Source organism: Solanum tuberosum, unplaced genomic scaffold (genome assembly GCF_000226075.1).
Source record: "Solanum tuberosum cultivar DM 1-3 516 R44 unplaced genomic scaffold, SolTub_3.0 scf00758, whole genome shotgun sequence".
Taxonomy (NCBI): Eukaryota; Viridiplantae; Streptophyta; class Magnoliopsida; order Solanales; family Solanaceae; genus Solanum; species Solanum tuberosum.
The window spans coordinates 103880-118549 of record NW_006239673.1 but is presented as its reverse complement, the minus strand read 5'-3'; the positions used below and the strand labels follow the sequence as shown (position 1 = coordinate 118549).

The 14670-nt window shown below is 31.9% G+C and overlaps 2 protein-coding genes and 1 pseudogene across 2 annotated transcripts; 1 reads left to right on the top strand and 2 right to left on the bottom strand.

Annotated features, from left to right (window-relative positions):
- The first annotated feature begins 2850 nt into the window (after positions 1-2850).
- On the top strand, positions 2851-5402 carry LOC102582970 (rhodanese-like domain-containing protein 14, chloroplastic). Its single transcript, XM_006367299.2, has 6 exons — positions 2851-3132; positions 3366-3412; positions 3573-3665; positions 3931-4069; positions 4266-4368; positions 5141-5402. Exons 1-6 carry the CDS (start codon positions 2925-2927, stop codon positions 5253-5255), a joined length of 705 nt encoding a protein of 234 aa, XP_006367361.1. The 5' UTR covers positions 2851-2924; the 3' UTR covers positions 5256-5402.
- Positions 5403-7234: 1832 nt separating this feature from the next.
- LOC102582634 (AAA-ATPase At2g46620-like) lies at positions 7235-9249 on the bottom strand. Its single transcript, XM_006367298.2, has one exon. It carries the CDS (start codon positions 8948-8950, stop codon positions 7421-7423), a length of 1530 nt encoding a protein of 509 aa, XP_006367360.1. The 5' UTR covers positions 8951-9249; the 3' UTR covers positions 7235-7420.
- A 2770-nt stretch (positions 9250-12019) lies between these two features.
- LOC102583961 (uncharacterized) overlaps positions 12020-14670 on the bottom strand; it is a 9552-nt pseudogene continuing 6901 nt past the window's right edge.

The following is a 14670-nucleotide window of genomic DNA, read 5'->3' as shown; positions in this document are numbered from 1 at the left end:
AAAAAAAAAAAAAAGGGAAAAAACAGGATACATATAAAATAAACATGACTAAACACGAGTAAGAGGGAGTACTGAGTGGGATTTACAAAAATCTAAATTTCTGCCATTCTGCTATTTTGCTGATTTCTGCTATATTTAAGTTCTGTGTTTTTTATTTGCTAAAATATGTCTGTATTTTTGTCCGTATTTCTGTATTTTCTGTACTTTCTGTATTTTCTGTGTGACGTGGCGCGCTCTAAGGGCTACAATTCTATTATCTTTTTTTGTGAACTTTTTAGCTTTTTATCTAATTTTGAAATACATAATTTCACTTAAAAATAGTTACAAAACATTAAAAATAGTCCATTAACCATATTTAATTCATTTCATTTCATTTCTTGAAACTCCTATATTATATACCTATATAAAGACACATTAATTTGCATTAACGACATAAAGTTTATTAACTTTGGAGATTAGTAACGGTAATCATAAGTTAAAAGTTTATGTGCACATTAATTTTTTAAAATATTATTTTGTCTCTTCAACTTCACATCAGTTACCAATAATATCTATAAATTATCACATTGAAAACTATTGTTTCTTCATCTTGTCTCTTCTTTGTATCTAAATTATATAAACCAAATTTTTTGATAACTACTTCTGTTGTCGATGAGATATTAGGTTGATTTTGAGTTTTTTCATTCATTATCTGAGTATCCTTACTACTTCACTAATCAACAAAAAAAAATCACTTGCTGGATTAAGTTGTAGTTTGATTAACGTTTATTTTCTCTCTTTTATTCTCTTTCGTCTTTACATTATTTTTTTGCCATTATTTTATGTAAGCAGATTTTTTTATGAGTATAGTTATTAACATGTGCTAAATTATCAAAAAGGATTGGATATGGATGTTGAATGGAAAATTATCTTATTATATTGATATTGATTACTTTTATTGGTTTTATTATTTCTGCATATTAAGATGGATTGATTTTAGTGTTTGTAAATTGTTTGGTTAAATTGAAACTCTTGTGTCTTATGTTTACTGTTTAGTGTCAAGATTTATTCTTCAATAGAAGAGTGTTAATTGTATGGAAATAATTTTAAGCAAGGATAAACTTATTTTATTACTATTATAATAGGATAATTTAAATGTGAGTTTATCAACTAATAAGAACATGCTGAAATTCTCGAATTTTATTATTAACAAAACATTCTTAAATGAATTCAATATTTTACTTAAACAATATATTCTATTTCCTCTTGTTATCATATATATTAAGTGGTAGTTTGATTCTTTAGACAAGTGTAAAATTCAGATACAAGGCAGAGTGAAGACGGTGTTATTGCCTCCAAGCTTGATAGGTCTTTGATATCCGCGGAATTTTAATCTTTGATAATAAATATAATGTACGTCATAAATAAAATATTCGATAATCGCGCGTAGTGTGGCCAAGTTACCTAGTTAAGTATAAAAGCCAATTCAAACTAGAACTCATCTATAAATTTCGATGATAAAAATAGCGGGCAACATAAATACTTAATAGAAAAAATATGTAACTAATGATGATTTTAAAAGGATCTCTATATTATATTTGTGGTTTGAGTGAGTTCATAACTCACACGCATAATCTAAGAAACATCAAGGGATATGGTGATACATATGAAGTTGCTTCATCCTTAATAAAAGGTCTTGAATTTTAAAAATTATGACATAAAAAAACTTTTAGTAAAAACGCTTTTTCTTTTAAGGATCACTCAATTTCGAATACTAAAACAATAAAAATTACACATGTGATGGAGATTAATAAGGTAAGGCTCATGTCAGAATGAGTCTTGTAAGACTCATGTGAGAGTAACTACGCATTTGCCTTAGAAATAGAATTTAACACTATCAACAGGTTCATCCAAATATTGTCCTTTTAATTTCATACTTGATTTTATTGTTCTTTTGAAAATTTTGCTCTATTTTTTTATCCTTTTGACTCCAACTCATAATATAAACATACTTAAAATGTGAAATATCTATAGCTCAAAGTTGAAAAGAGAGTTTTATAAATGATTTTCACATCTAAATTAATGGGTCAATGAGCCTACACAATAGCAAAACTAGGTGAAGGGATAGAGTTATCTAGTAAATCCTCTTAGTAAAAGAAGTTATACTGCATAGTTAGGATAAAAGTGATCTTTTTTAATGTTATATACAAAGTTGGATTTGCAATTATAAGAAATCTCTTTAGTATTCCTATAATGGCAATTAAAAAGAAGACTAAAAATTACTATAAATGACAAGTTTAAATTCCCAATATTACAATTTAGGATTACTTTGGTTCTATACACTGGCACCCTTACTTTAAATTAATAATAATATGCAATAAACAAAAACAACTCCTCTTACTATAATTCAAAAAAATAAACTAAAATGGTGAATCCACGTGGGTTTGGATACTGCCTTTGTCTCAATTTATGTGGTAATTTTCGTTATTAGTCAAACAATTCAAGTTTGATTGAGAATTTGTGCATAAAATCTTTAATCTTTTTAAAATAAGATTTATATATTTGTAAACTACACAAAAGGTATTATAAGTCACAATAATTGATAAATTAAAATATTTAAAAGATATATTAAAAATTTATAATCAAAAATAAATTTATTTGTATCTCAAAATTCAAAATGTGACGAATAAATTACAACAGAAGGAGTAGTATAATCTTTGTAGAGAGAAAAGTCAGATGACATGGCAATAATGAAATCCACATAGCCCCACTGCCTTTAAACTATCACCACAAACTCAGATTGCCTAAAATATCCACATTTCCAAAGATATTTCCAGACACAAAAAAAAAAAGAGAATAAATCAGAACACATCAAGTTTGCATCTTTCAATCTGTGCTGCAATAATTAGAAATCATCATCTATAGCATCTAACATTAATTAAAAAATGGCTGCACTAACTTCAGTTAGCGCAGGCTCAACTTCTGCTTCTTTGCAGCATCGATTCCATTCTGTATCATATTCAACTCCCATAGAATTAGCATCTGTTACATGTAGCTTAGCTACCTCAGTGAAGAGAAGATCATTCTCCTTGAGCAACAACTCTTCAACCCTCAGAATCAGATGTGCAGCTACTAAACCTGCTAAATCACCAGGTATATAGCTTTTTACGACATTAGTGGCGGAGCCAGGAATTTGGCGAAAGAAGTACAATATTAAATATACACTCATAATTAGTTAACATTTAACCCTCACTACACTACATAGTTTTCTAACAAAGGATGTGCACCAGACTCCCCTTCGCCCCTGCCTATGATTGAAGCAGATAGAGTGACTTCTTTTTGTGTGTTTTATTATTTTAACTATATATTGTTTTTTGGTGGAGTAGCTGAAGAAGACTGGTCAACTAAAAGAGCTTATTTGCTTGAGAAAAGGGTAAAACAATCTCTCTTTCTCTATTTTTGTACATTATCAACAAAATGAATACTACAAGTTATGATCACCAATTAATTATCATGTCATGCCTATTAGTTTCAATTAGGATTGGGTTGGCTATATTTAAGAGGATGTAACAAGGCATCGTATATAATTTCAGGTAAGGAGTGTAGAGGCAAAAGAAGCATTCAGACTTCAGAAAGAGAACAATTTTGTGATTCTTGATGTACGACCTGAGGCCGAGTTCAAAGAGGTACGTACAGACAGTCCCGTGAATTATAGTATATAAGTTAACTTTGATAGTATAATGGAGGATAAAGCTGACTATAAATGAAAGTAGAGGGGTGATTTTTACCCTATCCCTTAATATAAATCATGATACTCTGATCAATTACCACCTTCAAGCGAAAACGAAAGCAGAGGAACAAAAACAAGAGCAGCTCAAATATATCCCAAGATAATATGATTCAATTTGCATTAGACTTTGCTAACTGTGGTAGTTGCTCTTTGGCATTCAGGCTCATCCAGAAGGAGCTATTAATGTCCAGATATACAGACTAATAAAGGAATGGACAGCATGGGACATCACTAGGAGGGTTGCATTCGCCTTTTTTGGCATATTTTCTGGAACTGAAGAAAATCCTGAATTCTTACAACGTAATAATACTCTTCCATATGTTTTTTTTTCTATCTGGATTAATTCATATAGTCAAGGGCGGAGACAGAGTGGTTTAAGAGGTTCCAAATAATTTCTTTTGCATATATATACAAATTGTCGAATCCCCTTGGCATAAAAAAATACTCCATTTCTTTTTTACATCCAAAGAACTAACAAGTTGATATGCTCAAGCAGTTGTTGAATCAAAAATAAATAAGGATGCAAAGATAATAGTCGCTTGCTCATCCGGTGGTACAATGAAGCCTACCCAAAATCTTCCCGAGGGCCAACAATCAAGGTTCTTAATCTTCTTCTTCTTCTTTATACTTCTCCTTTTTACCGTTTTCGTTTTTTACTGGGGTTAACATCTTCATTACTCCTATTTAATCGCAAACAACTTAATTAGTTGGGTGTCCAGGAGAAAGTTGATAGAAGAGAAATTTACAGAACTAGCTAAGTACACTCACAAACCATGATAAAGGTGGATGGGGGCATTTTAAAGATCCTTCAACAGTTTTGGTCACCTAAAATTGAAAAGTCAACATCTTTCCAATAGTATGAATACAACTGATGAGAATGATCCTACATTGGAACCTTGGGCTCTTTATAAGGATTCGGCAATCCTCCTCTCTTTGAGCTACCTTTCGGGTGTGAGTTAGACCCAATACTAAATTTGACACGGTATTAGAGTCAGACTCATTTGGTCCAATGTGGCAACCCCCAAACGGTGTGAATATACTCTCTATCCATGATTGTGCACTCATCAGACTGAACAATAGAACCCCGGATAACGAATGTTCATGTGGATCGAGCACACATGGTCTGAACAATAGAACCCCGGATAACGAATGTTCATATCTAGGTGTGAGGGATGATGATGAGAATGATCCCACATCGGACCAGGATGAGAACCTTAAGCTCCTTATAAAGCTTGGACAATCCTCTCCTCACTTTGAGCTAGCTTTTGAGATGTGAATTAGGCCACCCAATTTGATTTTGGGATGTTTTTGTAACATTTCATTTTCATGCGTCATAAATAAAGAGTTGTAAACTTTATTCACCTTTTGCAGGTCACTTATTGCTGCATATTTGCTAGTTCTGAATGGCTATACTAATGTATTTCATTTGGAGGGAGGAATCTATAACTGGTACAAAGAAGAATTACCAACAGCTTCAGAAGAATGAAGTTCAACCACCTAAACTCTATCGGACAAGAATGCTAGTTGCTGTACCATTTTTCTTTTGTACAGACAAGGCATTAGAAATCAACTGAGATTCATATTGTAGATTATTAATTTTTGAGAGTTAAATGCATTTGTATTATTGTGTGCACTGCCCATTTCTAACATACATCTTCACTCTCTCTTTTAATTAAGAACTTTGACAAATGAACAAGTATAAATATATCCCCTGGGTTCTAGCTCTGTTGCAGACTCAAAGAAAGTAGTTGTGGCTGACTGTCAACAATATACTACTTCCCTGACACTCTTTCCGTTTATTCGATTCCTGAAAAAATTGTCACATTTCTATATTTGTTATAAATCCCTCACGTTCTAATTTATGTGACATAGTTCCTTAATTTTGACCCTAAATTTGAACTATAAGTTTCAAAAGTGTTTTTTCATTCTTAAACTGTGTCTATCAAACACCTTCACAATACTATTAAATATGAATTCTTAAATGCTCCTCCGCCTATTCTCGTGTGTGATGGCGTCAATTACTGTGAAGTTGGGGGTCGTTTGGTAGCTAGTGCCTAGTAAAGAGCTAACTTATTCATGTACCAATCTCTACATAAGTTATGCTACGTTTGGTACCTAGTAAGGAAGTAAATTATTACTAATATATAAAATCAATATGATGTTTGATTTGCAATATAAAAACTTAATTACATAACTAATACCTGAATAATTCTAAACAACTTATGTTGCTCAGACTCTTCAAAAATGTTGATGGGTGCGTGTCGAATCCTTCCAAAGTAGAGCATTTTTGGAGGATTCGAACTCATGCATTGGACTTGGTCTACAATATAGTCAGCCCTGTTGGATAGTGCGTCAATGGCGATGATACGTCGAGTCTTACCTACTATGTTGGGCAAGGTGCAGCTTAATTTTGGCCTCCTTCTTTGACTAAAAGATTTGGTTCGATGTGGCATAAGAAACTATCAATATAAAGATTTCTATTTGTATTAGTATTTTACTTTCTCATCTCTTATTTTTATTATCAATAAACGTTGCTTGCTGCTATGTACTGTGACTCAACAGCTTTTTAATACTAGTGAACAATTGGGGGAAAAAAGAAAGAACCACGGAACTCCCTTTATAAAAATATTCCATGTTATATGTGGAGTCTCGATTTTATCCACTTTCCTTTTCTTCACTTTTCATAGTTTATCTATAAAAAAATAAAATAATAATAGGTCAAAATGATGGGCATGAAATGATCAAACTTCAATGGAGCTACTCTGTGGAGGAAAATGTCTAAGCCTTGTGGAACATATAAATAATAAAATTAACTTTAGTTTGTCTTTTTTTTAAGAAATTTTCATTTTTACATATAAGAGATCTGAAAAAATTATTTTCTTCTATTCAAATTGTAAGTAGGTAAGAGATCTTAATTAATCTTTTCATCTATTCAAATTGTAAGTGGGTAAGAGATCTTAACTCCTCGACTTTGACGACTCCTTCTCTTTATATATAACTGAAGTTTATAGAGTGAGTCAAATTTGACATACTTATTCGGAATAATTGTTAAACGCAAACAAGCTAGCTTGTTCAACATGTCAATACTAAATTATATACTTGACTTGTGACCTTTTTGGTTTCGCTAAAGTACCAAATGAAGGGTTACGAAAGTCTATATATTGGACTCAAGAGGTAAAAATATGTACTAATTTGCAATACTTTTACTTTTTGATTTTATATAATTTGCAATAGTTAAGTGATGTAAAATAACTGAATGAACATTATTAAGAATTGATATAATGCTTCAAAAGGTGATTAAAGTTCATTTGCTTAACTAAAAAGAGACAATACCACATAGAGCTATCAGTACTACAACAACATATCCAGTGAAATTTCATTAAGTGGAGTCTGGGTAGGTTAGAATGTATCCGGACCTTATCACTATTTCGTTGAAGTAGAAAGACCGTTTTCGAACATCAAACACATCAATAAGTTTCTAAAACTCTCACTCTAAATTTACATTTCATTATTGAATATCACTAAAGAAATAGATGATTCTATAACAAAGGATCCATTAATTGTTGGAACCCCAAAACTAAAATTCATGTCACACCTAATTGAACAAATGCATCTTCATGCTAACTAGCTAACCAATATCTTGCCTAAAATTTATTTTTCTGAGGTATCAAAATCTAAAGATTTCTTCCTACTACTCTTTATCCTTATAAGTCCATAAAACTTTCTTAGATCGTTTACACTTTCCTTGCCAAATGCACCCGACTCCACCATGGGTCGAACCGATTTAGATTTGATCAATCCTTGTGGATACTTATCCGACTCACTTGATTCCTCCACGGGTCGAACCGATCTAGATTTGCTCAACCATAGTGGATGCTTAGGAGCTAAGTCAGCCTCAATGTTATTGTGTATCATTTCAATTTTATCGGATGTTCTCGAAGGGACGAGCTTGCTGTTACTCTGATGAGTAGAAATCACTAATTTCAATGCCCTACTCGGTGAACTCCGGTTTGAAATCATGATTTCACTGATTTCAGCCGGACTTAAAACCGACCCGGTTTGAAAATTTTCCTCTACCTGTGGGAAAAGCTTGTGATCTTTCAATCCCAAATGACTGTTAGCTAGACTTTTGAATGCGTTGAAATCACACAAGGGGAAGTGTATGTGATGATCAATTCTTCCAGGCCTTAGAACTGCTGGATCAATCTGATCTTTGCTGTTCATCGTGAATATCATAACACGTTCGTCACCGCAGCATGAAAAAATTCCGTCCATGAAATTGAGAATCGCCGAGAAACTTAGAGCTGTTGAGTTGTTACACAGGTAACTATCGAGATCTTCAATGACAATCAATGACTTATTCGTGCTCTGCAATAGAAGTAGTTTCAGATCTGAATCGTCTGAAACTTTTGATAAATCAATGTTATACACATCGTAGCTTAGGAAATTTGCCATTGCTGCAATGAACGTTGATTTTCCTGTACCGGAAGGTCCGTGAAGTAAATAATTCCGTTTCCAAATCCGGCCGATTCGATTATAATGCTGCTTTGATTTTAGGAACGTTTCCAAATCGGCTTTGACCTTGTTCTTCAAATCCTGTTCCATTACAACAGTGTCAAATGTCGCCGGATGAGTAAACGGCACTGATATCCATCGTCTGTTTCCGTTTCCGTTTCCGTTCGATTCATCATTTACGTTGACGAACAATCTCACCTCCTTTCTCCTCTGCTCAATTTCGTCGAATTTCGAATGAATGTGTTGAAGATAAGTCCGAAGAATTTGACGCTTGTCGTTCCTCCTTATCTTCAGAACAAACGATCTGACACCGGTTTTTTCATCCTTCTCATTGATCCAAGAAATTCTAGCACCGAGGAAATTATCAACGATTTTCTGATCGGCGTTGAGAACGAGGTTGATTTCATTGGATTTGCTTCCGGAGAAAAGGTTGGTGAAATCGGAATCTTCAACACAAGGTAAAGAATTCAGGTAAGTACTGATTTTCCGATAGAGTTGATTTTCCTGCATGTTATGGTTGAATTGGGGAACCTTGTAGAACTGGTAAACATAGAATTTATCTTCTAACAAACGCAACCATTTCTTCAAAATGTGAAGTATAGATGTTTTTGATACAAATTTCACAAGCAAACACAAAGGAATAATTGCTAACAAATACAGAAACATGATGAACAATCAATCACAAAAAGTGGGATGAACTAGAATGATGGGAAGATAATTAACAGTGATAAAATCAAAGTATTAAAGAATATAGTACTAATAAAGTGCAATTGGCATGTTGAATAATGAAAAGTTGGGAGTCTTTTAAATGGCTTGGGGGTGTTTGGTTTGCTAATTCCTTTTTAATTAATGTATTCAAAAGAATTGGTAGGTTTAATTAGTCAAATAAGGAATATGGATTTTGTCTTTCATATAGTTTTCCAATTTTTCAATATCTCTGTACAGTAGCGGGCACTAGCCGTGCTTATCTGACTGTATATTTATACATTCTTTTTAGTTTGAATTTTATTATTCAAAGTTTAAAATGGATGTTTAATTTATTTAATTTTTATATTTGTTCTTTTATTTATTGAATTCTTATATTTCTGGAAGATAAATTATAGTACTACTTATAAAGGTACTAATATATATGATTTCACAAAGAGCAATAGTGGAAATTATGGTTTAAATTATGTCCTTAAATATTTTTTTTAATATATGTGTATTGTCTCACAAATTCAGTTAATTTAGAATAAAAGGAGTATATGTTACTTATAATAGGTAATTTATTTAATTTTGAGATATCAAATTCTATAAATATTCTTTAGTTGATTTGATAGTGTAAAAAATTATTTACACGGACGGTCTATGAATTTGAACTCGAGTGATATAAACATTATTTACACTATCAATGTATTGGACATAGTTTCTTTTTTATGGTCGTGTGTTTCCTACTGGAAATTTCTCTGTATATTATACTAGTCCAAGCTGTGATATTGTATTATAGTAGGACAATAAATGCATTTTCTAGTTTCTTTCCTAATAATTAGATGAGCAGAATTTGTATTGTTACGTAGCTTTTTTGGACCAATTTGACTGTGACCAAGATGTACGTAGGAGCATTTTTTCTAATTCAGCAGTTATATAGCTACTTCAAGTTTAATCGCGTTTTTTGTATATGATATTTGATAATTTAATTTCATGCTCATCCGTGTTGACTATAGTATGTCATATAGTCGACCAAATTTAAATTTTATGCGGCTTTTTTCAATCATTGGTACTTTATTTTTCCTTTCGTCAAAATAATAACATACTCAATGAATCCCCCAAGTGGGGTTTAAGGAAAATGATGTGTTTACAGACTTATATCTACCTTGTAAAGATAAAGAAGTTGTTTATGATGGATAGATTTTTTTTTTCTTTCATCACTCTCTTTGGCCAAAACTGGTGAACCTATTAAATTATATTTTAACATTTTCCAAGCATTTATATAAGCTATAATTGTTGCAATTTAAATTACCCTTTAAAAGGGAATGGCACTTTTTATATTTAAAAACTATTTACCTGTAACTTTCTTATTAGATCCTTAATTATTGACATGCTCTTATAATTTGTTTTGACATGTTTAAGACCACAATTTCCACAATAATTTTGGCATCTGCTAATCTTTTCCTTAAAATTTTCTATTTAACTAGTCAACAACCATCATGTAAACACTGAAACAACACAAATATCATATTGCGAAATGGACGGAATTGTGTGACCACATAATCACTTTTCAACTGCATGCATGCACTTTGTCCATTTTTTTTTTTTTCCTCAAAAGTCCATGTTGTAGCTTCGACTAAATCTGGATTGCGCACTACAAGTCCCATTCAGGAGTGGCGCTTCCAACTGGATTTTCTCCATACTCAGAGCTCAAACCCGAGACTTCTGGTTAAGGGTGGAGGAACCCATATCGGTCACTTTGTCCATTTCAACATGAGCTACTTCCACTAAAAGTAGGCTGAAATCTGGTATAGTCTGACATCAGGAAAGATTGGTAAACTTTCGCAAATTAAAAACATCTCTAAATTCTAAGAGTTTTACATGTATATGCTTGGAAGTTGGATCATATTTCTATCCATTCCCCCAAAAACTGCCAGATGAAGAATGAGACAGGGGAACTGTCTTCTTTTTGTGGTTAGGCCAAAATAGGCATTTTTTAAAGCGTAAATTGTATATATGTCATATATTATAGTAATATTTTCAAGCTATAGCAATAGATTTAGACTTTCAAGTTATAACATTAAAAATTTCAAGTTCTAACAAATAATTTTAAAAAAAAAAACTAATTTCAATAATTGAAAAAATTGTTTAAATAAAATAAAGAGATAAAAGAAAAATGCAAAAAAAACGTTTAATAAAATCAGGTAATAAACTAAAATTGTGGTGTTAATTTAATTTGAATTTAGTGTAGATAATTAATAATTGGCACGAAATAAGGGATCCAAACTAATTAAGATTATTTAGTATCCTTAATTCACTCAAATCAGTTAAAATCAAATAAAAATTCAGATTTTATCTTCCTTTTTTTCAACGTTTCTCTCTCTTCAATTTGCAACAAAAAAATTTCAACGTTTCTCTCTTCAATTTTCAACAAAAAAAAATCTCACATTCGAGTAATTGAAGTTTTTTTCATCTTTGAAAATTCTTGATTTTGTTGTGAATGGACAACTACCACTACTAAAAAAACAGTGTTTGGCGACGGATTTGCAAAAGACATATATCCGTCGCTAAACTATATTTGCGACGGATTAGCGATGAAATGTTGACCGTTATAATTTTGCTCGTAGCTAACCCCTTGCGACGGCAAAATTGATTCCGTAGCAAAATTAGCAATGATCTAGCGACATATGATATCCGTAGTAAAATGGTAGCGACGGAAAGTTTTGTCGCTAGATTTATATATTTCGTTGCAAATTACATAAATGAATTCGTCGTCCTATAATTTTACGATGAAAATAATTTATCGCTAATCCGTCGCAAACTTTTGGCAACCAATTATTATTTGTCGCAATCCGTCACCAATTTTAATTCTTTAACTATTCCCAAAATTCGTCGCAATATTCCATCGTTAAATTTATCGTAGGTATAATTCTTTCTATTCATTTTATTTATTTATTTATAATATATAGAAAATGTAAATTATTAAACATCCTAATAATAACAAATATTCATATAACATAAATGTTACTTCATATATAACCCGTGCACCAAAACATATATTCATCTAATATTAAGTCCAAAACATCTACACCAAGTATCAAACATCTAGCAATTACTAATGTTTAGAACTCGTAATTGTTACTGCATAATTTGTTTTCCTTTAACAAAAATCAGATAAGAAAAACTAATGCTAGGGAGAAGAAATATGGTCATCATCTGAAACAACCTTATTAGGCACCATAGGTGTTGCTGATGATGCATCACCAATAGGAGTATCAGCTGATTGATGTGATGGTAAAGAAGTTACACCTCGTATGCGCTCAAGTAATATAGGAATCATGTGATCAGTCAATGTAGGAATCAATTTCTTCACGAACTCATCCATATTTTCCATCGGTGCAGATTGAGAAACAGATGGTGGTATTGATGATGAAGCATCAGATTGAGAAGAGATACAAAGATTTGGTCCATAGTAACTTTTTGCTTGAGTTCCAAGACCATATATTCTTCTCTTCTTTTCTCCACCTGCAGCTTGATAATATGCGTCACGTTGATCAATATCAGATTCAGACTCAATTTTCTCACGTAATATTTCTTCATATCTTTCCTGCAATAAGTAGAGACATTAAAATTATAATAAAGAATACTAACTATAAGTTTCTCCAAATAAAAAGAATATGAATGTCAAAAGTCGATAATTTTATAAATTCTACTTACATGAACAATTCGTGCTCGCTCATCAACAAAAGATTTTCCATCGTGATCATGTGTGTGGACGTGCAAATGGAGCTCACTTGGTGTTGGGTCTCGACCCTTTTCAATAGCCTACCCAAAAAAAATAAATTGCCCCAGTTATGTTATGAACAATATGATATAATTAGGTAAAGTATTTCAATAAACACAAAAAGTCTATTTAATTTCAGTGAGGAACCCACAATTGAGGTTGCCCCTATGGCAGAAATAATGCTAACAATTCAAATCGTGCCTCTAAAGATGAAGGAACCAACATTTGTAAGAATTGAGATATCTTTCATAACTTTCTTATGCAAGTTTCAGATTCAAAAATCGGTGACAACGAGCCAAAACTGTCCAGAATAGTACTTGGTGACAAAGAAAAAGATTCAGATTCAGATTCAAAAATCAAGTTCTATAATAAGAAGTTATTCATATTCAATCTATTGCATGCAATGTCACAAGACAATCTAAAATCTTCTTCTATAAGCAAGACCCATTAAGGCTCTTACAATAAAAAATAGATTCTAAGGCAACTAACTATTATAAGCTTGTAGAGGTAGTACTGGTGAAAATTTTCTAAACAATTAATATGTACCTATACTCATGTGTTGGATATTTTTCTTTAAGCCGAGAATTTATCGGAAACAATCTCTTATCTCACAAAGGTATAAATAAAGTCTATGTACATCCTACTCTCTCTTAATTTTACTATATTACGTGCTAGTGCTAGCCAAATATCCAGGCAGAATATATCTCCATTTTCTTATGCCATCTTGGTAGAGTTCACATCTTTGTACACATTCAGGCAAAGCTTTTACATGTAAAGTTCAAATCTATACATTTTTCCCTGTAACTTTTTATTTTCTCTAACCAACTATTATAATGTGGGGCTTTCATTTTTAAGTTTTTCCGGTCAACATACAGTTCTAGCTAAAGACATCCATCACCCTATACAATAGGCAAAAGTATATGTCAATTTATCTATTTGATTTTGTTCGTCTTATGTCCAAATTTACTATCATAAAGAATACAATTAAGAGTTTAAAAATCGAAAGTGTCATCAACAACAACTGTATGTTGCACCAAAACAGATGCACTGCAACAACAGTCCCAAAACATAATTGAACAAAAAAAAGAGGCACTTCTACTATTTGTGTACTATAGACTTTTAGTAATGACTAGAAGATAAGGAAAATGTATTTTGTCGAAGAATATATATTGCGTGAAATATATACTTACAAGTTTATTACAATGCTCCCCAATAGAGATAGATCCACCTGTATGAGTTCCGACAGTAACTTCTTTTCCTCCACGACGATTTTTTTTATTTGTTTCTAACTTTGCAACATTCTCAGGAGCTTGCCAAAGCCTCATCCAATTTTCCCACACAATATCAGTTACATATCCGAGATTAGTTCCGTTCTTTTTTATTCTGGAAATAAAATATCTATATCGTAGTGATGCCTTAATCTCCCATTGTCTTTTCACTGCATTTTCATTAGTTGAAGAGTCCCAATAGAATTCCTTCTGAAATTAGTTTGTAAAGTAATAACATTAATATCATATCTATAAAAAGTTTATCACTTTCTTAAACTCAATTATAATGAAATAACATACCTTGAATTCTCCAAAATAAAAATCTTTTACAGGTTGCAAGACACCTTTCCAATTGATTCCATTGGGATCAAGTTCATTTTTGAAAGACTTAGCTATGAAAGTAGAGCATGTCGAAGAAGGCTCCAATCTATATAAATTTCAGGACATTATTTAAATACATATGTATCTTATTAAAAATATATATACTAATGATACTATAAACATGGACTAACCCTGTAGGAGTAAGAGTAATAACTGTTCTCCGCTGCCCACGATTATTGGACTCACCTTCACCAATTGTGTTGTTTGAGTAGATGTACCCTCTCATATTTGATTACTCTCATTAGGTGTAATAGGAGATGATTCAA